General features: G+C 56.8%; 1 protein-coding gene across 1 annotated transcript; it reads right to left on the bottom strand.

Annotated features, from left to right (window-relative positions):
• Positions 1-1891: 1891 nt before the first annotated feature.
• TUBB3 (tubulin beta 3 class III) lies at positions 1892-22936 on the bottom strand. Its single transcript, XM_075073851.1, has 5 exons — positions 21993-22936; positions 12974-13467; positions 7501-7803; positions 6317-6427; positions 1892-3285 (listed from the first exon to the last, which is right to left on the bottom strand). The coding sequence occupies exons 1-5, from the start codon at positions 22934-22936 to the stop codon at positions 2210-2212; spliced, it is 2928 nt and encodes a 975-aa protein (XP_074929952.1). The 3' UTR covers positions 1892-2209.
• Between the last annotated feature and the right edge of the window lie 367 nt (positions 22937-23303).

Below are 23303 nucleotides of genomic sequence, written 5' to 3'. Positions count from 1 at the left end.
AGCAATCCCCCCCCTCCCCTCCGCACCTCCACGATCAGCACCTTTGCAGAGCACTGGTAAGCCAAGATTCTGCCATGCTCTCCACCCCAGTAGTGCCTCAGCCAGGTAGCTTCCTGCTGGCAGCTGGAGTATCGTCTCTGCTAGCATTTAGACCCAAGACTTGATTGTGGTTCTACCCTAGGAGGCCACTGAAATCCAAACAGCTTTCGGCTGAGGGGCAGAGTAGGAAGCTTGAAACGTGGAAGGCACCTGCAGCGGGGTGCACACAGACTTGCAAAGTCATCCATTGTCTAAAGGGAAAGCTGGAGAGATGGTGGCAACTTTGCCAACAGACCCCTTGCAATGAAGCTAAGCACCTAGTTGCCTTCCATGGGGCATCAGCCACTGTTTCCAACCCAAACCATTCTAGATGTTTGCCCCAAAAGGATGGTTCTATCCTACTCCAGGACAGGACCAGCTCATATGTACTGGCCTGAACTCCAGGGCTTTAACAGGGCTGTTCCACCCTTCCTCACCCACGGAATGTGATGCAAAAATCCAGCCATCGCACCAACCAGAACATGTGCCAGAACCCAAGCACCTTTGGGCCATGAATGGAGGCGCAGGATGGGCAGTGTTGAGTCTGTGGAGCCTGAAACAATAGTGAGATGGGAACTACCTGTTAGTTCCACTTCTGATCACTGCTGGATTTCCCCAGCCCACATGTGGGATGAGCACAATTCCAGACAGCCTGCCAGTATACCACATACGGTGACCAGGTGTCCCAATTTTATAAGGACAGTCCTGATATTTGAGGCTCTCTTATATAGTTTCCTATTACCTCCCACCCCGGTCCTGATTTTTCACACTTGCTGTCTGGTCACCCTGCTGCCTCCACCACCTGCCTCCCTTCTGCAGAGCAGTTATCAAACCAAACACCCATAACATACTGAGAGTGTAGGGGCGAAGTGATGGGTATGTGGGGACAGTCAGCCCAGGCTGCCTCTGGCAGAGCCTCTGCTGTCTGCTTTACCCCCTGGTGCTGTTGAATTCCCTGTTGTGGAATTGGGTTCAGCCTGCTGCAGAGCTCCCAGGGCCTGGGCTAGCATGGGCCAGGGAACTGAAATCCTGCCAGAAAAGCCTCCTCTGGAGGATTCTGCCTTTGCTCCTACATCTGTCATTTGGCCCCTCTGCCAACTCAGACCCAGGGTAGGGCTCTGGGGTGTCAGGACTGAAGGATAAATGCTTCTTACAAGCAGACAGTCACCCTCTGCTAACTCCAGCAACTCAGTTGCAGGGATGTTGTGGAGTGGGTGCAGGCCTGCCAATGGGGGGAGAGGGGAATTGCCTGGGTGCGCTGCAGGGCTCTTAGGTGCACAAGACAGCTCTGGGCCTGTGCTTTGTGGGGCCCCCACTTCCACCCCGGGCTCTGCCTCCCCAGGGCCTGGAATTTCTGTTGGTGGGCCTGAGAGGGAGTGTCCCCTTTGCCCAGTTCTACTCCAAGGAGGAGCAGACTCACCTGGTGGGGAGTCCTCAGCTGGCACAATACAAGCTGTCATGTGCGTGACCCTTGTGGACGGGTCTGGGAAGGGATCTCTGGGTGTGGTGCAGAAGGGTCTGCCTGCTCCGGAGGCTCCACACATAGGGATTCAGGCTAGCATTTCAAAGCAGCTTAAGGCCCCCTCCCAACTCCCAGACTCTCCCTGGGGGCTAAAGCGAGGGGTTTGGGAGGAGCCTAATGAATCAAATCGAAGTGCTGCCTGGGGTGTGGAGAAGGACAGCACCCCCACTCCACTCACAACTGACAAGCAGCATCGCCCTGCTCCCCACCAAACCCACCTGTCTGATGCCCCATTGCTAAGTCCTGGGGCTGGAACAAGGAAGATCTCGCATAGGAAATACTGGACAGCAATACATTTATTAAGTATTCCAAAAAAATTTTTAAAAAATTGACACAAACCAGTAAAAAAAATTAAACATCAGGGTCATCAACATGATCAGAGTCATGAGGACAGGCTACAGCTGTGCTAACTCAAGGATGGGGAGGGGAGATGGTTAGTAAATATGGAATGATTTAAAATGTGGAATCTTTAATCAGAAGCAACTAAATAGCGGTTGTCTAGTACTCAGCTAACAGGTAGCGAAGACGGAGGACTACGCTGGACAGTAGGGTGCTGTAGAAGCTTGACCTTCATGGTAAGAAACTTGATGCAGGCCAACTCTAGAGGCTTCACTTGGCAACCTGGGCCTCAGATTCCTCCTCGTCATCTTCATACATCTCCCCTTCCTCTTCAGCTGTGGCATCCTGGTACTGCTGGTACTCTGACACCAGGTCATTCATGTTGCTCTCTGCCTCTGTGAACTCCATCTCGTCCATGCCCTCGCCCGTGTACCAGTGCAAGAAGGCTTTGCGTCGGAACATGGCAGTGAACTGCTCCGAGATGCGCTTGAAGAGCTCCTGGATGGCTGTGCTGTTCCCAATGAAAGTGGAAGACATCTTCAGCCCCCGGGGTGGGATGTCGCAGACTGCCACCTTGACGTTGTTGGGGATCCACTCTACGAAGTAGCTGCTGTTCTTGCTCTGGATGGCGAGCATCTGCTCATCCACCTCCTTCATGGACATGCGGCCTCTGAAGACTGTGGCCACCGTCAGGTAGCGTCCATGACGTGGGTCACAGGCGGCCATCATGTTCTTGGCATCAAACATCTGTTGGGTTAGCTCGGGGACTGTTAGGGCTCGGTACTGCTGGCTGCCACGGGCTGTGAGGGGGGCAAAGCCTGGCATGAAGAAGTGGAGGCGAGGAAAAGGCACCATGTTGACTGCCAGCTTCCTCAGGTCAGCATTGAGCTGGCCAGGGAATCTCAGGGAGGTGGTGACGCCGCTCATGGTGGCAGAGACTAGGTGGTTGAGGTCACCGTAGGTGGGCGTGGCCAGTTTAAGGGTTCGGAAGCAGATGTCATACAGGGCCTCGTTGTCGATGCAGTAGGTCTCGTCCGTGTTCTCCACTAGCTGGTGGATGGATAAGGTGGCGTTGTAGGGCTCCACCACTGTGTCAGACACCTTGGGGGAAGGCACCACACTGAAAGTGTTCATGATCCGGTCAGGGTACTCTTCACGGACCTTGCTGATGAGGAGGGTACCCATGCCTGAACCAGTGCCACCACCCAGGGAGTGGGTGAGCTGAAAGCCCTGCAGACAGTCACAGTTCTCACACTCCTTCCTCACCACATCCAGGACAGAGTCCACCAGCTCAGCACCCTCTGTGTAGTGCCCCTTTGCCCAGTTGTTGCCAGCGCCACTCTGACCTGTGGGGGAGAAGACATAGTGGATCTCCTTGCTTCCATCAGTTGGGAGTCAGGTGTGAACAGTGACCAGAGCCTTTTGCTGCAGGAATTTGGTCTCTCCTGGGCGTGCCCAGCCACTGGGCTTAACAGACACTATGTGCCAGGGAGGGCTGCTGTGCTGCACAGCTGGGCTACGCGAGAGGCTAGATGTTGCATAAGAACAAAGCCTAGGAGCTGCCTGGATCAACCGTCTCAGGCTGGCACCACCTACCACCTAGAGCAGCCATGTGCAAGTTTGGAGACACCGGAAGGCAGAGGGGATCAGCCCCCTGTGGTGACTCCCATGGCATGAAGCTGCCCTGACCTCTCTACTTTCCCCACAGCTGAACTAGGCAGCTTTCAGGAATGGACGGTCTCAGGGAACGGGCTACAGGCTAGTCGTGTAGTAGGGCAGGCACTGGGGAGCCACCAGCTGAGTGTGTGACGTTATTGATATAAACTGGGACCATATAGAACATGGGTTGCAACCAAGGTTCTGAAGTGGCACCAAATCCAATGTAAAGGGGGTCATATAAGGTGTCTAAGACCAGGTTACGGGTTACTGGTTATGATTATGCTGTCTATATGTCTATCATTTTCATAGTTGAAATTATGAATATCGGCTGTATGCTGTCTGTATTTCAAATTGGTGCTGCAGTTCTGGGAGACACCCCAGACAAGCTGGTGTCAGCTCAGCTTAGCCTGCTTGATGGCCCATTAAGGACCATCACCTACACAATTGACCCATTGAGAGGAGGCGGATACGCCCTGTGACTCAGCGGAGTGTGCAGAAACTGGCCCATGTGACTGCAAACTCCATTTTGCTGTAACTTTCCACAGTAGGAACAAAGGAGTGTTCTTACACCTGGAAAAGTCTATATAAGGCAAAGGCCTCATCTCCATTTTGTCTTCAATCCTGCTTCTTACCTCTGGAGGGACTTTGCTACAATCTGAAGCTCTGCACAAAGGACTGATGACCCATCCCAGCGGGGGATGTTCTCCAGAGACTGGATTTAAACCTGCAGTTTACTTCATCACTGCTACAAGCCTGAACTAAGGACTTTGCCATTACTGTATGTAACTGATTCAGTTTAACCAATTCTAGCTCTCACCTCTATCTTTTTCCTTTTATGAATAAACCTTTAGATTTTAGATTCTAAAGGATTGGCAACAGCGTGATTTGTGGGTAAGATCTGATGTGTATACCCCACGGGGGGGAGGGGAAAACCCTTACAACCCCCCTACTAAACTACATCCCCTGAGTCCTGAACCCACCGATCTGGATTCCACCTCGTGAGGGTCACCCTGTCCCCATTACCCGGCCTGCTTGCTCTAATCATGACTATGTGTAACCCATTAGATGAGCGATGTACCCTCACTGCTCCCCTACTATACTTTGACCCCACCCACCGTACACCCCGCATTGGGGACATTACAGACTGTATGTACTATATGCTAACCCATAACCAAATACCAGCGTCCCCCCATACTCTGTGTGTTGCCCCCGATGACTAATGACTGACATGCCAAACTCTGTGTATCATCCTAATTTAAATATTCTCTAATAAACATATTGACCTGGGTCTGGGGCTTGGTCCTTTGGGATCGAGAGAACCTTTTTCTTTTACTGGGGTGTTGGTTTTCATAACCATTCATCCCCAGGACGTGTGGGACTGGTGGTGATACTGGGAGACTGGAGTGTCTAAGGAAATTGCTTGTGTGACTTGCGGTTAGCCAGAGGGGTGACGCCGAAGTCTTTTGTCTGGCTGGTTTGGTTTGCCTTAGAGGTGGAAAAACCCCAGCCTTGGGCTGTGACTGCCCTGTTTGAGCAATTGGTCCTGATTTGGCACTCTCAGTTGGGTCCCGCCAGAACCACATCATCACAGAGTGCGTGAGATCTCAGAACAGAAAAGAAACAAAATTCAGTCTTGCCTAAGGATAGAGGCCCGAAGGGCAGGGGTGGGATACGGGAAGGGGAGCAGCAGAGATGGTTGTAGTGAATTCTGAGATGCTCTGCATGCGTTTCCTGGGCAATGGGAGAGACGGGACTAAACTCCTGTGGAGGCATCAAGGGCCCAGCAGAACCGCGGTTTGCAGTGGAGCTCTTCCTCCCAGGACCTGATCACATGCTCCTCTGGGCAGGTTTCCACTACTGCTTATGTTGATATAAAAACTTAGGTCACTTGAGCCACCCCCTCCAAGTGACGCAAGTTAGAGACCTAAGCGCTGTCCACACGGGTGCTATGGGGGCGAGAGACTCTCCTGCCCACACAGCCCCTTGCACAGGTGGAGTAATTCTGCTCAGGAGAGCGCTGTCCCGTCAGCACGGAGCCAATGTAGCGCTTCTCATGTAGACGGGCCCACGAGAGCAGAGAAGGGACATTTCCTACTTTCCCCTGCCTTCAGTGTCATGGGGAGGAAAATCAGCGCGAGGCTCAGTGTCCCTGTTCAGTGACCTTCCCACAGGTTTGTCTAGACTTTCTGCCCTGGGCTGATCAGCTGTTTGCTCCAGTCCTCCCTAGGCCCCTTCATCTCAGCTACACCCTACCCCTCGCCCCCCTACCCTCTTCACCCCCTCCCAACCACCCAATTCCCTCGCAGGTCCTCTTCCTTCACTGTCCTCCTACTGAGCTTATCCCCTCCAGCCCCCAAGCTAAACTCACCTCCCTCCAGGCAACGCAATTCTAACAGGCCATTGGCCCCATCACTGGTCACCCTGGATGTGCTAGTCCCCTTCCCCTACCCCCACCCTGGGTCTGGCTGCTTTACTTAGATTAAACTCTCCTGGGCTGACACCATCTCTGCTCCATGCAGCGCCTCACACTAAGGCACTATTAGAATTGCACGGAGGTAGAGACACGGCCCAATGAGAAGTGATAGCAGGCAGCTGTGTAATGGGGAGCAGGGTGAAGGAGCTCTGGGTGAGCAGCTAGGATGGACCGACTAGCAGCCAAGAGAGGAGCACCACATGGGCAGGAGAGGGTTAGAACAGCAGCAGGGGACTGGGACGTACCAAAGATGAAGTTGTCAGGTCTAAAGAGATGTCCAAATGCCCCTGATCGAACGCTGTCCATGGTCCCAGGCTCCAGGTCCACCAGGATTGCACGGGGTACATACTTGTGAGCTGGAAAAGAGACCACATGTTCCCTCTTAACTGGCAAGGCTCCATGGGACCAGCTTCCACTGCTTGGCCTCAGAGTCTAGAAGAGCCAGCTCATAAGAACATAAGAACGGCTGTACTGGGTCAGACCAAAGGTCCATCTAGCCCAGCATCTGTCTACCAACAGTGGCCAATGCCAGGTACCCCAGAGGGAGTGAAGCTAACAGGTAACGATCAAGTGATCTCTCTCCTGCCATCCATCTCCATCCTCTGACGAACAGAGGCTAAGGACTCCATTCTTTACCCATCCTCATCCTCAGGGCCAGCTCATCTGCTGAGACTCTAACCTCTGCCCCTGGGCATTGGCAGCACCCTCCAGTTAGTGGTGCATCAGTCCCCATTAGAACTGGGTCCAGCTCGCTATGTTCCGTAGGCTGGAGCTTTGGCACAGGGCTGTTTGGATTTGGGGACAAGCTCAGAACTCGCAGTGCACTGAGGCAAGGATGGGAACTTCCCCAGTACTCCACCCCTGAAGGCATCTCCTCCCTTTCGATGAGCTGCCACAAAAGGGAGGAAGGAGCACAGGCAACAGTCATATCCCCTCTGGCCAGATGGGCATTCGCAGCAACAAGCAAACCACCAACTGAGTTTCACTTGCCCCCCGCCCCCCATGCCACTGCCCATTCCAGACAGCCGAGTCAGGGGTCTGCTTTGCCCTCCTGTTGACCCCAGCAGCCAGCCCTGAACCACAGTAACCGGCTGGGATGAGAGAGGGAACTATTCCCAGAACAATCCTGCAAGCCTGGACTGGCCAGCAGAGCGCACTCCAGGAGAGATGCTCCCTGGGGCGCTGGACACACCACCTGCCCTGCGTTCCCACAGCATGACACCATGGAAGGGACTGGCCTGACATCGCAGAACAGCTCCGTTTCACAGCCCACGCTCCCCGCCTGAGCACAGCGGGAGAGGAGGCTCAGGGTAAGTACACATGTGCCCAGGCAGCACTGTTAAGGGCCAGAAAGGAATCCCTGTGATGTGTCACATTCTACTCCGTCAGCCTGGCCTGGGGGGAGTGCAGCCGCCAACTCTGGACTTACAGGAAGCCTCATTGTAGTAGACACTGATCCGCTCCAGCTGCAGGTCAGAGTCTCCCACGTAGTTCCCGCTGGGGTCTATCCCGTGTTCATCGCTGATCACCTCCCAGAACTGTGGAAAGAGCAGGGGACATTCAGAGCTGTGGGCACCTGGGCAGGGCCAGGCACCGCATTGAGCTAGGAGAGGCACCAGGCCTGTTTCCTTTGTTCTCCAGAGAACAAAGCCAAACTGCCTCATTCCAAAAGCCAGCCAAAGATTTTGGCTTGGCCTGTGTGTGGTGAATCGTGGCAACCAGGAGCAGGACCAGAATCAGATTCTGAAGTGGACCCTGCCCCCCTGCACCTCAGTGCAGGGCTGGTCCCACAATAGCTCTGGTTCCTCTCACGCTGTCTAGCCCCAGACACTCCAAACCAGGCTCCTTTGGAGAGGCTATTCCACAGCCTGATGCCTTGCTGCCAGAAACCCCTCTGGCTAGTAAGCTAGAAGGATCTCCAGCAATTCAATCCCCTGGCCCCTATACTTGGAGGCAGAGAGGTGAGGCTGGCTAAGCACTAGCCACAGGAAGGGATACGGAGTCGAGGGGCATTGCAAGGCAGAGCAGGCACTGGATTTGGGAAGGGGACAATTGTTCAGCACTCACCATCTACCAAGACCACAGGGAGAGTCAGAGCTGCCTGCACCACTAGATGACAGACCCAGAGACATTGATTAGGTGCCACCTGTGAGCTTCACAGTGACCGGAAGCAAGTCACAGTTCAGGGACAAGGGTAGCTTTAGAGAACAAGGCCTGAATTCTCAGTTACCCGAGTACCCAGATTCCAAGGCCAGACGGGCCCATTGTGATCATCCAGTCGGACCTTCTGCACAGCACAGGCCAGAGCCCTGCCCCCCAGTAGTCCCTAGTGCGGAGCTTAGGGAAACATCCCACCCTGATGTACAAGTGCTCAGCGATGAAGATTCCATCACGGCCCTTGGTAAGTTGTGCCAACGGTTAGATGTGCTCAGTTAAAAGTTTACACCTTATTTTCAGGATGAATGTGTCTAGCTTCACCTTCCAGCCATGGGATGGTGTTCGACCTCCCTCTGCTAGACTGAAGAGCCAGTTATGAAATGTCTGTTCCCCATGTTGAGGCTCCAAACACCAAATGGGTAAGAATCTACCAGGATCCAACAAGATTGTCAGTGCTATGGGCTCCCTTTGTCACTGGGTAACACTGCACTTTGCATCCATCGATCTCAAAGCTTTACATCCAAAGTCCCATTCCCAGGTGGGGAAACTGAGGCACAGGGTGGGAAAGTGACTTGCCCAAGGCTACTTGGCAGGTCAGTGAGAACTGGGAACAGAACCGAGGTCTCCGGAATAAGAGTCCAGTGCTCTCTCCACTGCCAGTATGCTGCAGTGGGGTAAAGGGGCCCTGGTGTAAATGACCATCAGGCCCAGCTCTTCACTTCAACAGGCTCAGAGCGCCTCAGGCAGACACACCAAGGGAGTCCCCACTGGGGCCAGAGTTGGCTGCTAAGATGCTGGTATTCAAACCTCCAGCTAGCCGAGGAGCCCTTCATGGAACAGCAACACAGCAACTGCCCAGTGGCTGGCGCGTAAGGGAAGCCCACATTCGCGTGAGACCTTGGGGCGAGAGCTAAAATCCTGCACAGGCACTGCGTCAGTCCCACAGCGGCTGGAGCGCTCCCGAGGAGTGAGATGTTCCCAGAGGTTCAATGGTTAAACACGCATTACAAACGGCTCAGATCGCAGGGCTGGGCTCCCAGGTCCTTTCAGCAGTGCAGGGAACTCCCCACACCAGCTGTTTGCGTCTCAGCTGGGCTCCTCGTCAGCCTGTGGGGGCTGAGCTCTGCCAGCAGCCAGTCCTGTCTACACTGCGGCATTGCCTGGCAGTGCAGCGCCAGGCGGCTCCCCGCCAGACGGGAGCTAGCCATGGTGCTGCAGCACACTGACCTCCAGTTACCTCCAGACTAGCTGAGTCACTTGCCTTTGTTCTCCTGGGTTTCATAACAGGCAGCAGCGACAGCCAAGGAGGATGGGCAGGAGGGTGAGTGGCACCCTGGGAAGGAGGCTTTGGCGTCATGTTCAAAAGGTGCCTGAAGCCTGAGAACACATTTGAATCTGCTGCTCTTTGGCCAGGTCTTAGCAAGGGCCCAGCATTGCAGGGAGCGACATGCTGCAGGAGGAGTGGACAGGCTGCTCGCTGCCACTGTGCCCTCGCAGGGGTCAAACTAGTCATGTACAAAAGCCGCCATCTGTGCAGAGCCACCTATGTGGAGAAACCCTGGCCAAGACAAGCCCCCTGAACGCAAGAGCACCATGCAGCCTCTGCACCGAGCACCTCACCCCCCAGAGGCCTTGCATTCCTCTCCCACTCCCCAGTGCCCTGCCTCAGTGGGCTGCTCCCTCTGGGGTGGGAGTTGACCTTAGAAGAGACACTTCCTCTCGCGGGGGTGTGCTGTTCACGTGGAGCTGCACAAGGGGGGCGAGGGACACTCATTGCCAAATGCCTGAGCTAGAGCTAAAGCTCACTCAACTCTGAGGATTGGGGAACATGCTGAGCAGGGCTGGCTCTAGACACCAGCGTCCCATGCGTGTGCTTGGGGCGGCACTTTTCAAGGGGTGGCACTCTGGCCCTTTGGCAGGGGGGTGCCACTCCAGCCCTTTGGCGGGGGGGCGGCGCTTCCTTTTTTTGGCTTGGGGCAGCAAACAACCTGGAGCCAGCCCTGTGCTTTAGCCTTGATGCTGTGTTGGGGGGAGTGTCAGGGAAGTGTCCTACATCTGACAATGCTGCGTGTTTTCTGCCAGAGCTACTAAACTGAGCTCTAATTTAGAGCAGCAGCCATGGCTGTAAGAGGACAAATTGGAACTGATTGCAAGGTCAGGGTGATCTTAAAATACACAGCAAAGTCTACCTGCAGTGGGGCTCCCCTGTTCAGCTGCTCACTCTGTGCAGAGCTGACCTCATCTCCCCAGTGACCCCTTGCTAAAGGGACCACACAGAGCTCTGAGCCCATCTGAACCTCCAGGGAGTGGAAAGTGCTGTGATCACCCTCCCAGTACTCAGATATGGCTCCAGCTCACCACAGACAGGCAGTGCTCTGAGGAGCTGTCACTGAAAGAAGCTTGCATCCTGCATTGATCAGACATGTCAGTTACAGGGCTTATGAATTATTCATACCAATTAACATATAAATGAGTCTCTTCAGGTAGCAAATACAGAGGTTCCCCAAACAATGAGCGCTCAGGGAATGAATCTGAAGTGCTGACTGCAAGACAAGCGCAGTAACGTAAGGGTTGCGTAAGCAAGGGTTCTTGCTGCCCCATCCAGCTCCAGGTCAGCTGGAGCCTGGGACTGGAAATTAACCAGTTAGATCACAGTGGGTGGCACAGTGCACCCAGGCACAGCTCCATGGGCAGTCCCTCTTCCTTCTCCCCTACACCCTCCTCTCATCCCTTCTGGGGGAATCTAGGGCTCTGTCCTGCTGCCACGTCCCAGCAAGGGGAGACCAGTCATGGGGATGAGCCTCAAGCCCAGCAACCCTGGAGCCTTTTCACTTCCAGTGCAGAAGGGGGCTGATCCCCCACATGCATGGGGAAATGGGCTGCAGAGATTTCTGCCACAAGCCCTCCTGAAATGGGCATTGGGAACCTTCCAGGGCTGATTATTCTGCTTGGTAGCTGGCCTCTCCCCCTCCTCCAGCCACTTGGCCTATTAGTGGCAGGTGTTCTCCTGGCCCCTGGTGACCAGGATAATGACAAGGCATCCCCCCTTCATCCCTGCTGGACGCACTCAGCCGCAGCTGCACACGGACTCCCGAACACTGATTTGATTTCAGCCCCCTCTCCCCAGCCCTCCTGGGACAGGGCAGGAAGCAGCCTCGTCTCCTGGCAGAGTTGCCTTGTTCTATATTCAGGGCAGGCACAGATGGCCCCTGGAGGCCTGATTGATGATTAGCTGTTACATGCTAAGTCACCACAGCAGGTGTCTTGAGCAGAAGCACCGAACAAAATCTTTTACACATGCAATTGCCAAGCTGGGTTAGCAAACCCCTTCCCTCCCCCCAGATTCATGGATTTCACTGTGCCTAGAACAAAGACACCTTCCCATGTCCCATAAGCCCCAGCTGTAGCCTGGGTTGCCTACTAGCCATTCCCCCCGGGGTACAGGAAAAGGACTGAAATTCCCATCTATTATCACTGCATTTCACACACAGGATGGTGCGAATCTAACAGGAGAAATCTGTTCCAGCTCCCACAAGACGCCCCTGCCAAAGAGGGACCAAGTGTCTGAGCTGCTGCTCCTTAGCTCTGATTCGGGAGGAGGCTCCTGGTTACACATGATGTGTTGGGGGTGGGCGGAGCATGGCTGCTCAGTGCTATTGTCCTGCCCTGGAACCAAGGTTGCTTTGTCACCATTTCTCCAGAGCTGGAGAAAGGCCAGGCGGCAGCATCTCCCTCAGACTGAGCTACAAAGTGAACGGCTCTGTATGGAGCAGGACCCATGCCAGGGCTCCGATGAGAGCTCCAGGGCTCACACCATGGAGGGGCGTCAGGACAAAGGGGCCTGGCAGCACCGGGCTCCTGATGTCCCTAGACCAGATGCCTTTCAGCGGGGCCCTGCTTCTACTGCAGGGGTCAAAGGGTTTGCCTGGGGCCCACAGGAGGGTGCAGCTAACGCAAGGTCACATCCGACACTTGGCTCCTAGACCTCGGTTCTAGCCACTAGCTTGCACAGCTTGCAATTACAGAAGGCATCTGGCCTGTTAAGCCAGAACAAAGCCATTCACACTAGCATCCCTGCCAGTGCCTGGGCAGGTCAAACCACTGCTGGAGAGATTCTGGCTTGGCAGCATCCTTGTGAGGGGCAGAAGCTGCCCTGCCTGCCCCACACATCTCAGGGAACTTTGGGGCTGCCTTCCTTTCCAGTTTTCTCTCCTAAGAGGCGTCACATGAAGGATGCTCAACAAAGGGCCCCACCTCCTTTGCTTTTTTGATGCTCCTGGTAGGAGCTGCCATGCTGATGCCAGTCACCCCCCAGGCAGAGGTCATGCCCACAGCCCCTCATTTAGGGGGCTATGAGGCCTACTCTGCCCATCAGAGCCCTGGCACTCAGACTGGCACACTGGGCTCAGCCCCTTACACAGATGGGGGCTGGGCTGGCAGGGGCTTGTGCAGGGAGCAGTGTCACATGTCTGTGCCACCCACCTAGCCTCTGCAGTGGGTGAGCCCCCCCCAGAACATCTGGGTCAGCTCCCCCCAGGCACTGCGCTGCCCCGAGCAGCCACTCTACCACCCCCACCCAGCACTGCAGCGGAGTAGCCCCTGGGAGGGGCTGGGGGAGCACAGAGACGAGGCTGGAGCAGCCAGTTGCCCTGCGCCACAGCATCCCCCAGGCCCGGGGCTGCGCCCAGCCAGCCCCCGAGAAGCCCCCGGCCAGCGGGTCCCAGCGAAGGCAGCCGGTGCCGTACCGGACACAGCCCCGAGCAGCCGGCCCCGCCGGCGCAGCGCTGAGCGCATCCCTTTGTTCCCAGCTCCGCAGTGCCGGGGCGTGGCTCGCTCGCTCCCGGCTGCCTTCGCTGGGACCCGCTGGCCGGGGGCTTCTCGGGGGCTGGCTGGGCGCAGCCCCGGGCCTGGGGGATGCTGTGGCGCAGGGCAACTGGCTGCTCCAGCCTCGTCTCTGTGCTCCCCCAGCCCCTCCCAGGGGCTACTCCGCTGCAGTGCTGGGTGGGGGTGGTAGAGTGCCTGGATGTGCACGATCTCCCTCATGCTGGCCCGGGGCGGCGGCTGTGGCTGGTGCAGGCGGCTCGGGGGGCGCAGGAGCGGAGCGGGCGGGGGCTGCGGAAAGCGGCCGGGCGCCTGCCGGAGCCTTTTATAGGCGCCCGCCGCTGCACCCGGCCGGCCGCTGACGTCACCCCGGCCCGGCCACCAATCAGCGGGCGCCGCTACAAATGCTGCAACATCCCTGCAGCATCAGCACCAGCGCATCCCCCGCCCTGCGCCCCGCCACAATGCAACAGCTGCCGCGCCCCGGAGAGCAGCCTGGGCCCCCCAGATACAACAGGTGGGGGGGCAGAGCCTCGGCCCGAGTCCCGCGCTGGGGGGGCAGGTGGTGTGGTTCCACTGGGTCCAGCCCTGGCTCTGCCCCAGTCACCGAGGGAGCCCCTGGGAGGGGCTCAGCGCTGGGTGCATGTGGGGCGCTGGCCAATCTGGATACTGCCCCCCAGTGTCTCCATCGTTCCTCCCCAGCCCGTCTGGGCCCTTCCCCTTCTGCGCGCTTTGAAGCAAGGCCTGTCTGTGCAGGGCCTGGCTTGGGGGCCTGGTTCAGCTACTGCCCTTGTCCAAGAAATGGAAACAGGAGCAGCCGCAGCCTGAGCAGGTGGGAGCTGCCAGCACAAAGCAGCCGAAGGGGGTGTTGTTAGGGTTCATCTAGGTTATTGTGGAGGTGCCCAAGGACCCACTGACACAGGAGCAGCCAGTCCCAGTGAGTTCACAGCCTAGACAGACACAGGGGGTGCACAGCCCAGAGGCAGAGTGAGCAGTGTAGGGTGGCAAATGCCTGTCAGTGCCAGTCCCTGTGACCAGCATCCTCTGCTGCAGAAGGTGGCATGTGGCTCCTTGCTGCACCTTGCCCAGCCCATTCTGCACTGAACCAGGAGAGGGCAGCTCCTTCCTGAGCTCTAGGTGTGTTCTGCTGGGTTCTAGCCTTACTCTGATGGCTGGAGCTTCTCACCAGCTGCTTCTCCTCTGAAGCTTAATAAGCCCTGGCTCTCCAGGAGCCCTAGTGGCCAGGAGTTCCACAGGCTAATTGTCCATCGTGTGAATGAGGATTTCCTGCCATCATGATTTTCAACTGGCTCCTTTCCCATTTTCTTGCATGGCCGCTGTTCCTGCCCAGCTGCTGTCTCTATCCCAGCCATTATCCCACATCATTGAGTCATGGCTCCTCTTATTCATCTCCCCTGGGAGTCCCAGCAGCACCCACTACACGGGAGGGGCACTACGCTCCAGCCTCATAGACACCCGCTATGGGGCAGGTGGGGAGCACAGGCTCTGGGACTCAGATCCACCCACTTTGGGGGGCTCGGGTCCTTTGGGTCACTACCCTCCGTGCGGGGACAGAGGCAATGCCTGTGCCTCCTGGTGATTCATCCCTCCATGTTGGTGAGTGGAGCCCAGGGGGCTGCCCTCTCCTCTGCTTGGGCTGCGGTGGCAGCTGCGGATAGCCAGGACACAGGCTGACCTTGCCCATCTCCCCTCCTGTCGGGGATCTGGCGGGGGCAGCCCAGAGCTGCTATAACAGGCTCTGAACCTGCCACAGAGGCCCCTGTGCTGGGGATATTTCGGGATGGGGGCTTTATGGCCCTGTTTGCAGCCCCTTGGTAGTGGTGGGTACAGGACTGAGGTAAGTTCCTGACCCTGGCCTCGCTGGCTCCTGCCTTGCACCTCGCATAGCCCCTTACTCCTCTGCTGCAGCTAGCCAGGACCTCACCATATCTCTTTTGCCCTGCTTGGCCCTGCACTGGGTGATCCTGTGTGTGTGAGGGGGCCTCTGTCACTGTGCCTGCTGGCAAGGACCCCTCTGGAGGGATATTCCCTGGGCAGGGGGCTGGACAGGTGCTTTATAGCCCTTTGCATGGGCTGTGAAGCACTGATGAGCCCCTGCCTGGGTTAACCTGCCAAGAGATTGGGACAGCAGCTTTACTGGCTCCACTGGCTACAGGGTGCAGGGCAGGGGGAGATCTGAGCAGGATATTTGTACAGCGTAAAACTAGCCCTTGCTGGGGACGCTGGAGGCAGGGGAATTGCCAGCCCCTGCTCGAGGAGGCCATGTGGGAGGACCTGCTGTGGCTAGAATGAAAGAACAAAAACCCCATCAGAGCCACTGTGTGAGGGGAGAGGCACTGCAGACCAGGCCTGCTAGTGACCTCCCTTTGTTCAGCTGGAGCAGCCAGGCTGGCGCAGCCTTCAGGGAGAGAGGCTTTTCTGAGCCTGCCCTACAGCTGGCTCTGCACACTCTGGGGGTGCTGTTGTAGTGGGGTGGTTCCCCCCGAGCAGCCAAGGCCTGGGGGAGAAGCTGCTGTGGCCCATCCCCCCCACTGGCTCAATGATGCCGGTTGCCTGAGGTATTGCCTGCTTCATTGTGTCTGCGCAGCCTCAACCTGCCTGCACCATCACGCTGGGGCTGTCCGACCTTCCCTTGGGCACCATGTAGCAATTAGGGCCCCTCGGTCTGATTTTCCCTGGACTGGCAGCTGCATTGCTCCTGGGTCGTGCCAGTGACCCAGCGAGTTCCATTCACACCAGGGAGGCAGGGCAGAATTGGGCCCCCTGAGCCTACATCCCTGCGACACAGCTTGGGGCCTAGAGTCACTGGAAAGGGGTACTTGGGACCTGCCTGTCCCAGGCTCGCGTGTGGGGGTGGGGGTGCAGCTGGGATCCAGGGGAGGGGGGTCAGAGACACAGCAAGTACAACGCTAAGAACTGTAATTCCATTAACAAACCACCGGCAAAGGGAAAATGCCAACTCACTAGCAAGGAGCATTCCCTCACGCTGCACTGCAGGGCACTGCCCAGCCCTCCCCCCCGGGAGTGATGCCCATGCCAGGGCACAAGGCACTAGTGTTACTGGTGGTGCCACCAGAGGTGGGAGCTGCTGGAGGGATGCTCTGATGCTGGCAGCAGCTGTGGGATGGGGGGCCCTTCCCTGCCCTCAACCCTGGATCCTGGATTCCTCAGTCCTTCTCCAGGGTCAGGTACTTGCCTTTTGGGGCAGGTTTGCCAGCCCTGGAGTTGGCAAGGCGGGGTCCCCCCCATGGGACAATGGCAGGAGATGGTGGGGAGGGAGGTGAGCTGGAGGCCAGTTCATTGCTGGGATGTTGCAAGAAACCTTCACACCAAACTGCCCCACTGCCAACTCCCCTCTGCCCCCCTCCATCCCGCGGGGCTAGGAACGTTGACCTCCAAGCCCTGTACCGCGGGAGACATCCGGGCCCAGCCACCCTTGCCAGGTGCAGACAGTGCAGGGCCCTTGCTCAGTGAACACACTCAGCCCTCCAGGGCTAGTGCACATGCCCAGTGACTGCACGCTGAGCTCAGCCCGAAGAGCAGCCGAGCTGCCTGCACACTGAGGGGAGCTGCCCCCGCCATGTACAGCCCGGCTGGCTGGGGAGGGAAGCCCCTTGGCTGGAGCTCTGGCCTTGGAGATAGAGGCTTGATGTCACCAGCTAGAAAAGAGAGCAAGTGGCAGCTGGAAAGGGACATGGAGCCGCAACAAAACCAGCTAAAAACTCCTGAGCTGGGTGGAACGGGGAGTCACAGCATCCCCCACCCAGGGGCTGGGGGGGTCATCACGGTTTTCCCTCCATGGGACCTGTGTTGGTGGCACAGACAAAGGGACTGGCAGGCACAGGGCATGGGACTGGCAGTAAGCAGGCCCAACAGCAGTGCCAGTGTCATAGGAGGGCAGTGAATAGGGAACCCATGGACCCCTCTTTGCAGCAGGTCTCCCCCATGGCTGTTACTGTGATACAGGCAGCCTGGCCACGTGCCTGGGAGTGGCGTGGGTGCTGGGGGACCCTCTGCCCATTTGCACTGAATGCCCAGGGTCCTCACAACCCTGTGCCCTTTTCTCTAGGGCTCTCTAGTGCAGGTTTCCACGGCAGCTTCCCACACCCTGCCACTGAGCAAGAACACAAGGGGCCCGGTGCCCTCATCCCAGACGCAGGCCTGAGTCCTGGCTCCCTCACTAGCTTCTCCCAGGTCAGGAGGTGCCTTTGCCTGACATACTCCATCTGCAGAACGATGTGCTGGCCAAGCAGGGAGCTGACATAACTGGGGAGGGAGTTGGCCCCTGGAAAGATGCTACTTCTAATTCTACCAGCAAATCTCAGAGCCTTGACCTGCTGGTTCCGTGGGTGCCCCATGGGGGCATCTGAGCACAGCTGCACTTTTGTGTCTGTGTTGGTAGCTGGGCATAGGGCCTGGCCAGGGGCTCTGTGTCCTGTTCCTCCTCCCTGCCCCCCAGTAAACAAACCTGCCTGGAGGCCAGCGCTCTGTGCACATTGAGCTCCACAGACACCAGTGGGAGCTGAGGGCAGTAGTGATTGATTTCTGCTCAGGCTGCTTCAGCTCTTTGCTTTGGCTAACACCCATTTAACCCCAGCGCCTGCTGGACTTGGCTACATGCCGAATGTGCTACCTCTTGGATGGGCGTTTGCTTTCAGGGTAGGTCTGGACTCTCCAGGGCACCCCTGGGCCAGATGCCAAAGGCGTTAAGGCACCAAAGGATGCAGAGAGTCACCTGGTGGATGGGCTTTTGTAAATTCCTCATCCTGCTGCTTTCAGTGCCTAACCACATCTGGAAACCTGCCACAAGGCAGACAGGGCCTGAAACTCGGGGGCCCCAAAGGCACAAACAGCCCCCTCCCTTTCCAGGGAGCCCTGCAGGCTTTCTTCAGCCCCAGGGCAAAGCCAAGAAGGCAGAAGGTCAAGCTCCAGCTGACCAGCTCCTGTGCAGGTCACATTCAACACCTCTGCTAAGAACGCAGGCAACTCTTGGTCTCCTAGGCCCTCCGCTGGTGTGTGGTGGCAGAAGCCAATGTGATCCCCGTGTGCTGATTACTAGCCCTCGCCTCGCACTGAGCTGCCCCAGAGCCTGGCCCCCTAAGCTGGGCCGGCCCTCGGGCACCCCATATAGCACCAGGGTTCAGCATCCCACAAACCAATGGCTTTCAAGATGGGTCCTTCCCCCACTCCTAATCCCAGTCCAGTGCCCCTGGCTGCACAGAGGCACCCAGGTCTCAGTGCTTGCTGGCCATGCCGGGGGGTTGGCCTAGGAGGCACGTGGAGGTTAGCTGAGTTTGGAGAAAGAAGCCTGCAGATGGTGACACAGTTGCCTGCGCCGCGGGGGCAGCACACGTGTGCATAGCTGCGAGGCGTATGCCTGTGTGTGAGGGCCCTGGCAGGGCTGGCATGGCCCCGGATGGGGAACACAGCACAAAGGCCTTTGCAATCTCCAGAAAGCAGAGGGCACCAGGCGTCCCAGCACAGCCTCCAGCCGGTGTGTTTCTGTGGGGTGAAACCCCACCCATGGGGGGCATGGCTGTGTGGGAAGAGGGACCCGGTATTGGCCATGCTGGGGGGAGGCTCTACCTCTGGGGGGTGTATGGTGTGGTGTGTCCATCGTGTGCCCCAGGGTATGGGTCTGAGAGTGTCAGCAGAGGGGGGGGCTGTGGGTGGATGGGCACTAGCATGGGGGTATCTATGGAGGATGTGGGGAGAGGGGCACTGGCCTGAGGGGAACGGGCTCTGGCATGCAGGTGTCTGCAGTGGGCATTGGGGGGAGGGGTGCTATCATGGGGGGGATGTCTGTGGTGGGTGTGGCAGCCATGGACTCTGGCAAGGGTCTGTCTGTGGTGGGCATGAGGGGGAGGGGCACTGGCATGGGAGTGTGTATGGTGGGCATGGGGGGAGGGGCACTCATGGAGATGTCTGTGGTGGGCATAGGGGGGAGGGGAGCTGGCATGGGGGTGTCTGTGGTATGTGCTTTGCTGACCGCCATTCTGGGCTTTTCCTGTCCCTGTGCCAGCCCCTGGGGCTGTCCTGGATTGCAGGGGAGACCCAGTGTGCTGTTCCTCAGGGCTATGACCTGGCTTCCTCCCCAGGCTCTGCCACTGCTCCCCCCAGGACACTGTGCCCATCCCTCAGAGCAGCTGGGCTGAGGATGCCACATCATGGGGCAGCAAGGGCTGAGGACCTGTGACAGGCTGAGCCATTCCTCTCACCCCTGGCAGATGGGGTGGCACAGCAGGGCACTCTGGGGGCACAGCTGTCCCCACTTGCTTCCCAGTCCTGCCCACATGGGGAGAAGGGCTCCCGCCAGGGCAGCATGGGGCTGGTCCTGCCTGGGACTAGCTCCATGGTTGGTCCTGAATGGGGACCTGGTGTGGGAACCAGGACTTCCAGGCTCTAGTCTCAGCTCTGGTGCTGACTCACGGTGTAGCCTCTGGTGAGTCACTGGCCCATGATGTACCTCAGTTACCCCGTGACACTGCCTCCCTCATTGGGGGGATGATAGTGCTAGGGCAAGGCCAATGCCAAGGGGGGCAGCCCCTCGCCTCCTGGGTGCTGGGGCCAGCACTGAAGCCCAAGGTTTGCTCAGGCATCAGGAGACCTGGCTGACTGGGGAGGTGACCATTCTCATCACGCTTCAGCACTGTGCGGTGGAGGAGTAAAGGGGTGACAGCTCCTGGCGCCAGTAACTGCAGCCTGCCTCTTCCCAGCAGGCCCAAGGAGCAGCCCAGGGGCTAAGCCTAGATATTAAGAGCTGGCACCATAGTCCATGGGGGACCCCGTCGTCAGGCAGTGCCAGATACCCAGCCAGGCTCCTTCGGACGGGAGAGAGTCCAGAGGAAGGGAAAGGGCAAACACAGCCGCTAGCTCTAAAAAGGGAATTGCAGACCAGGCAGCTTAACTTCGGAGCCTGGAAACATGATGGAGCAAATAATCGAACACTCTGTTTGTAAACACCTGGAAGAAAAATAAGGAGATAAGTAAGAGCCAGCAGGGATTTGTCAAGAACAAATTGTGTCAAACCAACCTAACACCCTTCTTTTAACAAGCCTTGTGGCTGGGGTGGGGGTGAGGGTGAGGGTGGGGGTGGGGAGAAGGAAGATGTGATATCTTGACTTCAGTGAGGCTTTTGTTACTGGCTCCATGACCTTCCCATAAGCAATCTGGAGAAATACAGCCTAGACCAAGCTCTTGGAAAAGCGTGCTCTGAGAGTAGTTACTCATGGAACCCGCAGGGATCTGTCCTGGGTCTGGTTCTATTCAATATCTTCATCCATTATTTGGCTAATGGCATACAGAGGATACTGATAAAGTTTGCAGACGATACCAAGCTAGGAGGGTTGCATGCGCTTTGGAGGATAGGATTAGCAGTCAAAATGATCTGGACAAACTGGAGAAATAGTCTGAAATAAATAGGATGAAATTCAATGACCAAAGCAAAGTAATCCACTTAGGAAGGAACAATCAGTTTTGCAAATACAAATGGGAAATGTCTACCTAGGAAGGACCACAGAAAAAGATGTGGGGGTTATAGTGGATCACAAACTAAATATGAGTCAATAATGTGATGTTGTTACAAAATAAGCGAACATCATTCTGGGATGTGTTAGCAGGAGTGTTGTAAGCAAGACATGAGATGTAATTCTTCCGCTCTACTCCGCGCTGATTAGCCTGCAGCTGGAGCATTGTATCCAGCTCTGGGCACCACATTGCAGGAAAGATGTGGACAAACTGGAGAAAGTCCAGAGGAAAGCAACGACGACGACTAAAGGGCTAGAAAGGCTGACGACCTACGAGGGAAGATTGAAAAAAAACTGGATTTGTTTAGTCTGGAGAAGGCGAGACGGGTGGGGGAGTCACATGCTAACAATCTTCAAGTACTTAAAAGGGTGTTAGAAAGAGGAGGGTGATAAATTGTTCTCCTGAGGGCAGGACAAGAAGTAATGGGCTTACACTGCAGCAAGGGAGATTCAGGTTGGACATCAGGAAAAACGTCTTACCTGTGAGGGTGGTTAAGCACTGGAACAAATTGCCCAGGGAGGTTGCGGAAGCTGAAGGTTTTTAAGAGCAGACTGGACACACACCTGTCGGGGATGGTCTAGATTCACTTGACCCTGCCCTGGTGCAAGGGGCTGGCTGAGATGACCTCTCCAGGTCCCTTCCAGTCCGGCATGCTTATGAATCTATGATTCCATGCCGTAGAGTCGGAGCAGTGACAATGGGAGTGCTCCCCCACCGGCCGAGCTCCTCCACATTCCTCGCCCAGCGACTGAGGGAGCAGGAGGGGGAGCAGCCAGCAGGAGTGAGCTGTGCAGAAGGGCAGACTCACTGCCTGTCTAGTTCCCAGCCAGCAAGATTTGAGGGCTGTGCAAGATGGAGAGCCTGGCCTGGAGTTACCAGCCCTTCTGCGTGGGCAGGAAGCAGCAGAGGGAGTTACAGGAATATCTGCTTGGGGACAGAACATAGCAGCAGCCCTGGAGCGGCTGGGACTCACTCACGCGCTTCTCCAGTGATGGGAGAACTGCAGATTCTGTGCCCTGGGAACTCACCAGGAAGTTGGCCAGAAACAGCAGCTGTTGTGCCCAAGGCCCTGCCATTTTCTGCACCTGACCCAGGGTAGGAGGGGATGGGCTGACGCAGGCACAGGCATCCCCTCGGGAAGGCACTAGGTGCCGTTCAGCAGCTAAACTGTCTCCAACCCCCAAAACAAAAACACTCACTACAAAACCCTGCTTGGTTTTCCGCCACTAACATCTGATAGGAACTGACCGGTGCCCCTTGCAAATGGCCTCTCTATCTCCCATGCACACTAGGGGCCACTGTGCTGTGGGCTGCAAGATGGCCATGCCGTTACCTCTGACAGTAGGAACCCCGGCTACAACAGGCCTCCTCAGCCCCCGGCCATGCCTGAGTTACCAGGAACACAGCACCATGTCCTTCAGGGTTTTCCTGAGCTCCTGGCTCCGGAAAGCATAAATGAGTGGGTCTATCACTGAGTTACAGATGATGAGGATGAGGAAGAGATTGAAGTAGTTGAAGAAGCAGGTGCAGAAGGGGTTCTTGGGGCACGTGATGATCAGCGTCAGGTGCAGGAAGAAGGGGCTCCAGCACATGAAGAAGACCCCCAGCAGGATGGTGAGGGTGACCGCCCCCTTCATGCTGGTCATCTGGTGGATGGTGCGTTTCTTCTGCAGGCTGGAGATGTTCTTGGCATGGTGGCGAGCCAAGGAGAACATGTGGATGTAGAGCCCCACCATGAGGATGAGCATAGAGAGGAAGAAGCCAATAAGGCAGAGGATGACGGCGTTGTTCTTGTAGTAGGCGATGAAGATGCTACTGGAGATGATGCTGGTGACCCAGATGCCCACAATGATGATCACCGCCCACTGCATGGTCATAATGCTGTGATAGCGCAGGGCATAGAAGATGGTGATGTACCGGTCCACGGCGATGGCCCCCAAGAAGGAGAGCGACGACACCACGGAGCTGCAGATCATCATGTCAATGACGTTGTCCATCTGGCGAATGATGCTGGTCTGGAGGACCAGCATGCCATGCTCCATCAGTAGCATGAACAAGGTCTCCATCAGGTTGCTGACGCTCACCAGCATGTCGGACACAGCCAGGCAGCAGATGAAGTAGTACATGGGTGAGTGCAGGTTCCTGTTCTTAATGATGGCTGTGACCACCAGCACGTTCTCCACCAGGCTGACGAGGCCCAGCGTCAGGAAGAGCTCGTTGGGAATGAAGATGCCTGGGCACCAGGCACTGCTCCTGTTGGCCGGCTCGTCGGTCCTGTTGCTGGGAGCAGTGGAGTTCAGAGAGTTGAGCAGCATCTGCAGAGACGCCAGCGTTGACATAGCGACAGCTTTGGGGTGGGTGTCAGGCAGGTTCTGCTGCTGGCAAACACGGGCAGAAGCAGGTGTGGCCACCACAGCTGCTGCGGCTCTGGCCAGAGCAAAGCCAAGCGTTTCTGCTCCCTCGGAGTGTTCAAGGAACAGCTCTCCCTGGTGCAGCAACCTGGAAAGTGGCGTTTACAGTCTCCCTGCATCAGAGGGCAGAGGATACCCAGAGCAGACAGTGCTGCGACTTCAGCAGAGGCAACACACACAGGACAGGTCCATGGGGCACCCCCAAGGCTGGAAGGAGATGCCCTGGGCTGAAGAACTTCAAGCTGCCTCTGAGACCAACTCCTCGTCACGGGCACTTGCTGTCTTCAGAAAAGGA

The sequence above is a fragment of the Chelonoidis abingdonii genome, chromosome 19 (genome assembly GCF_003597395.2).
Source record: "Chelonoidis abingdonii isolate Lonesome George chromosome 19, CheloAbing_2.0, whole genome shotgun sequence".
NCBI classification, from domain to species: Eukaryota; Metazoa; Chordata; order Testudines; family Testudinidae; genus Chelonoidis; species Chelonoidis abingdonii.
The sequence above is the reverse complement of the archived record's forward strand: the minus strand, read 5'-3'. Positions and strand labels throughout refer to the sequence as shown.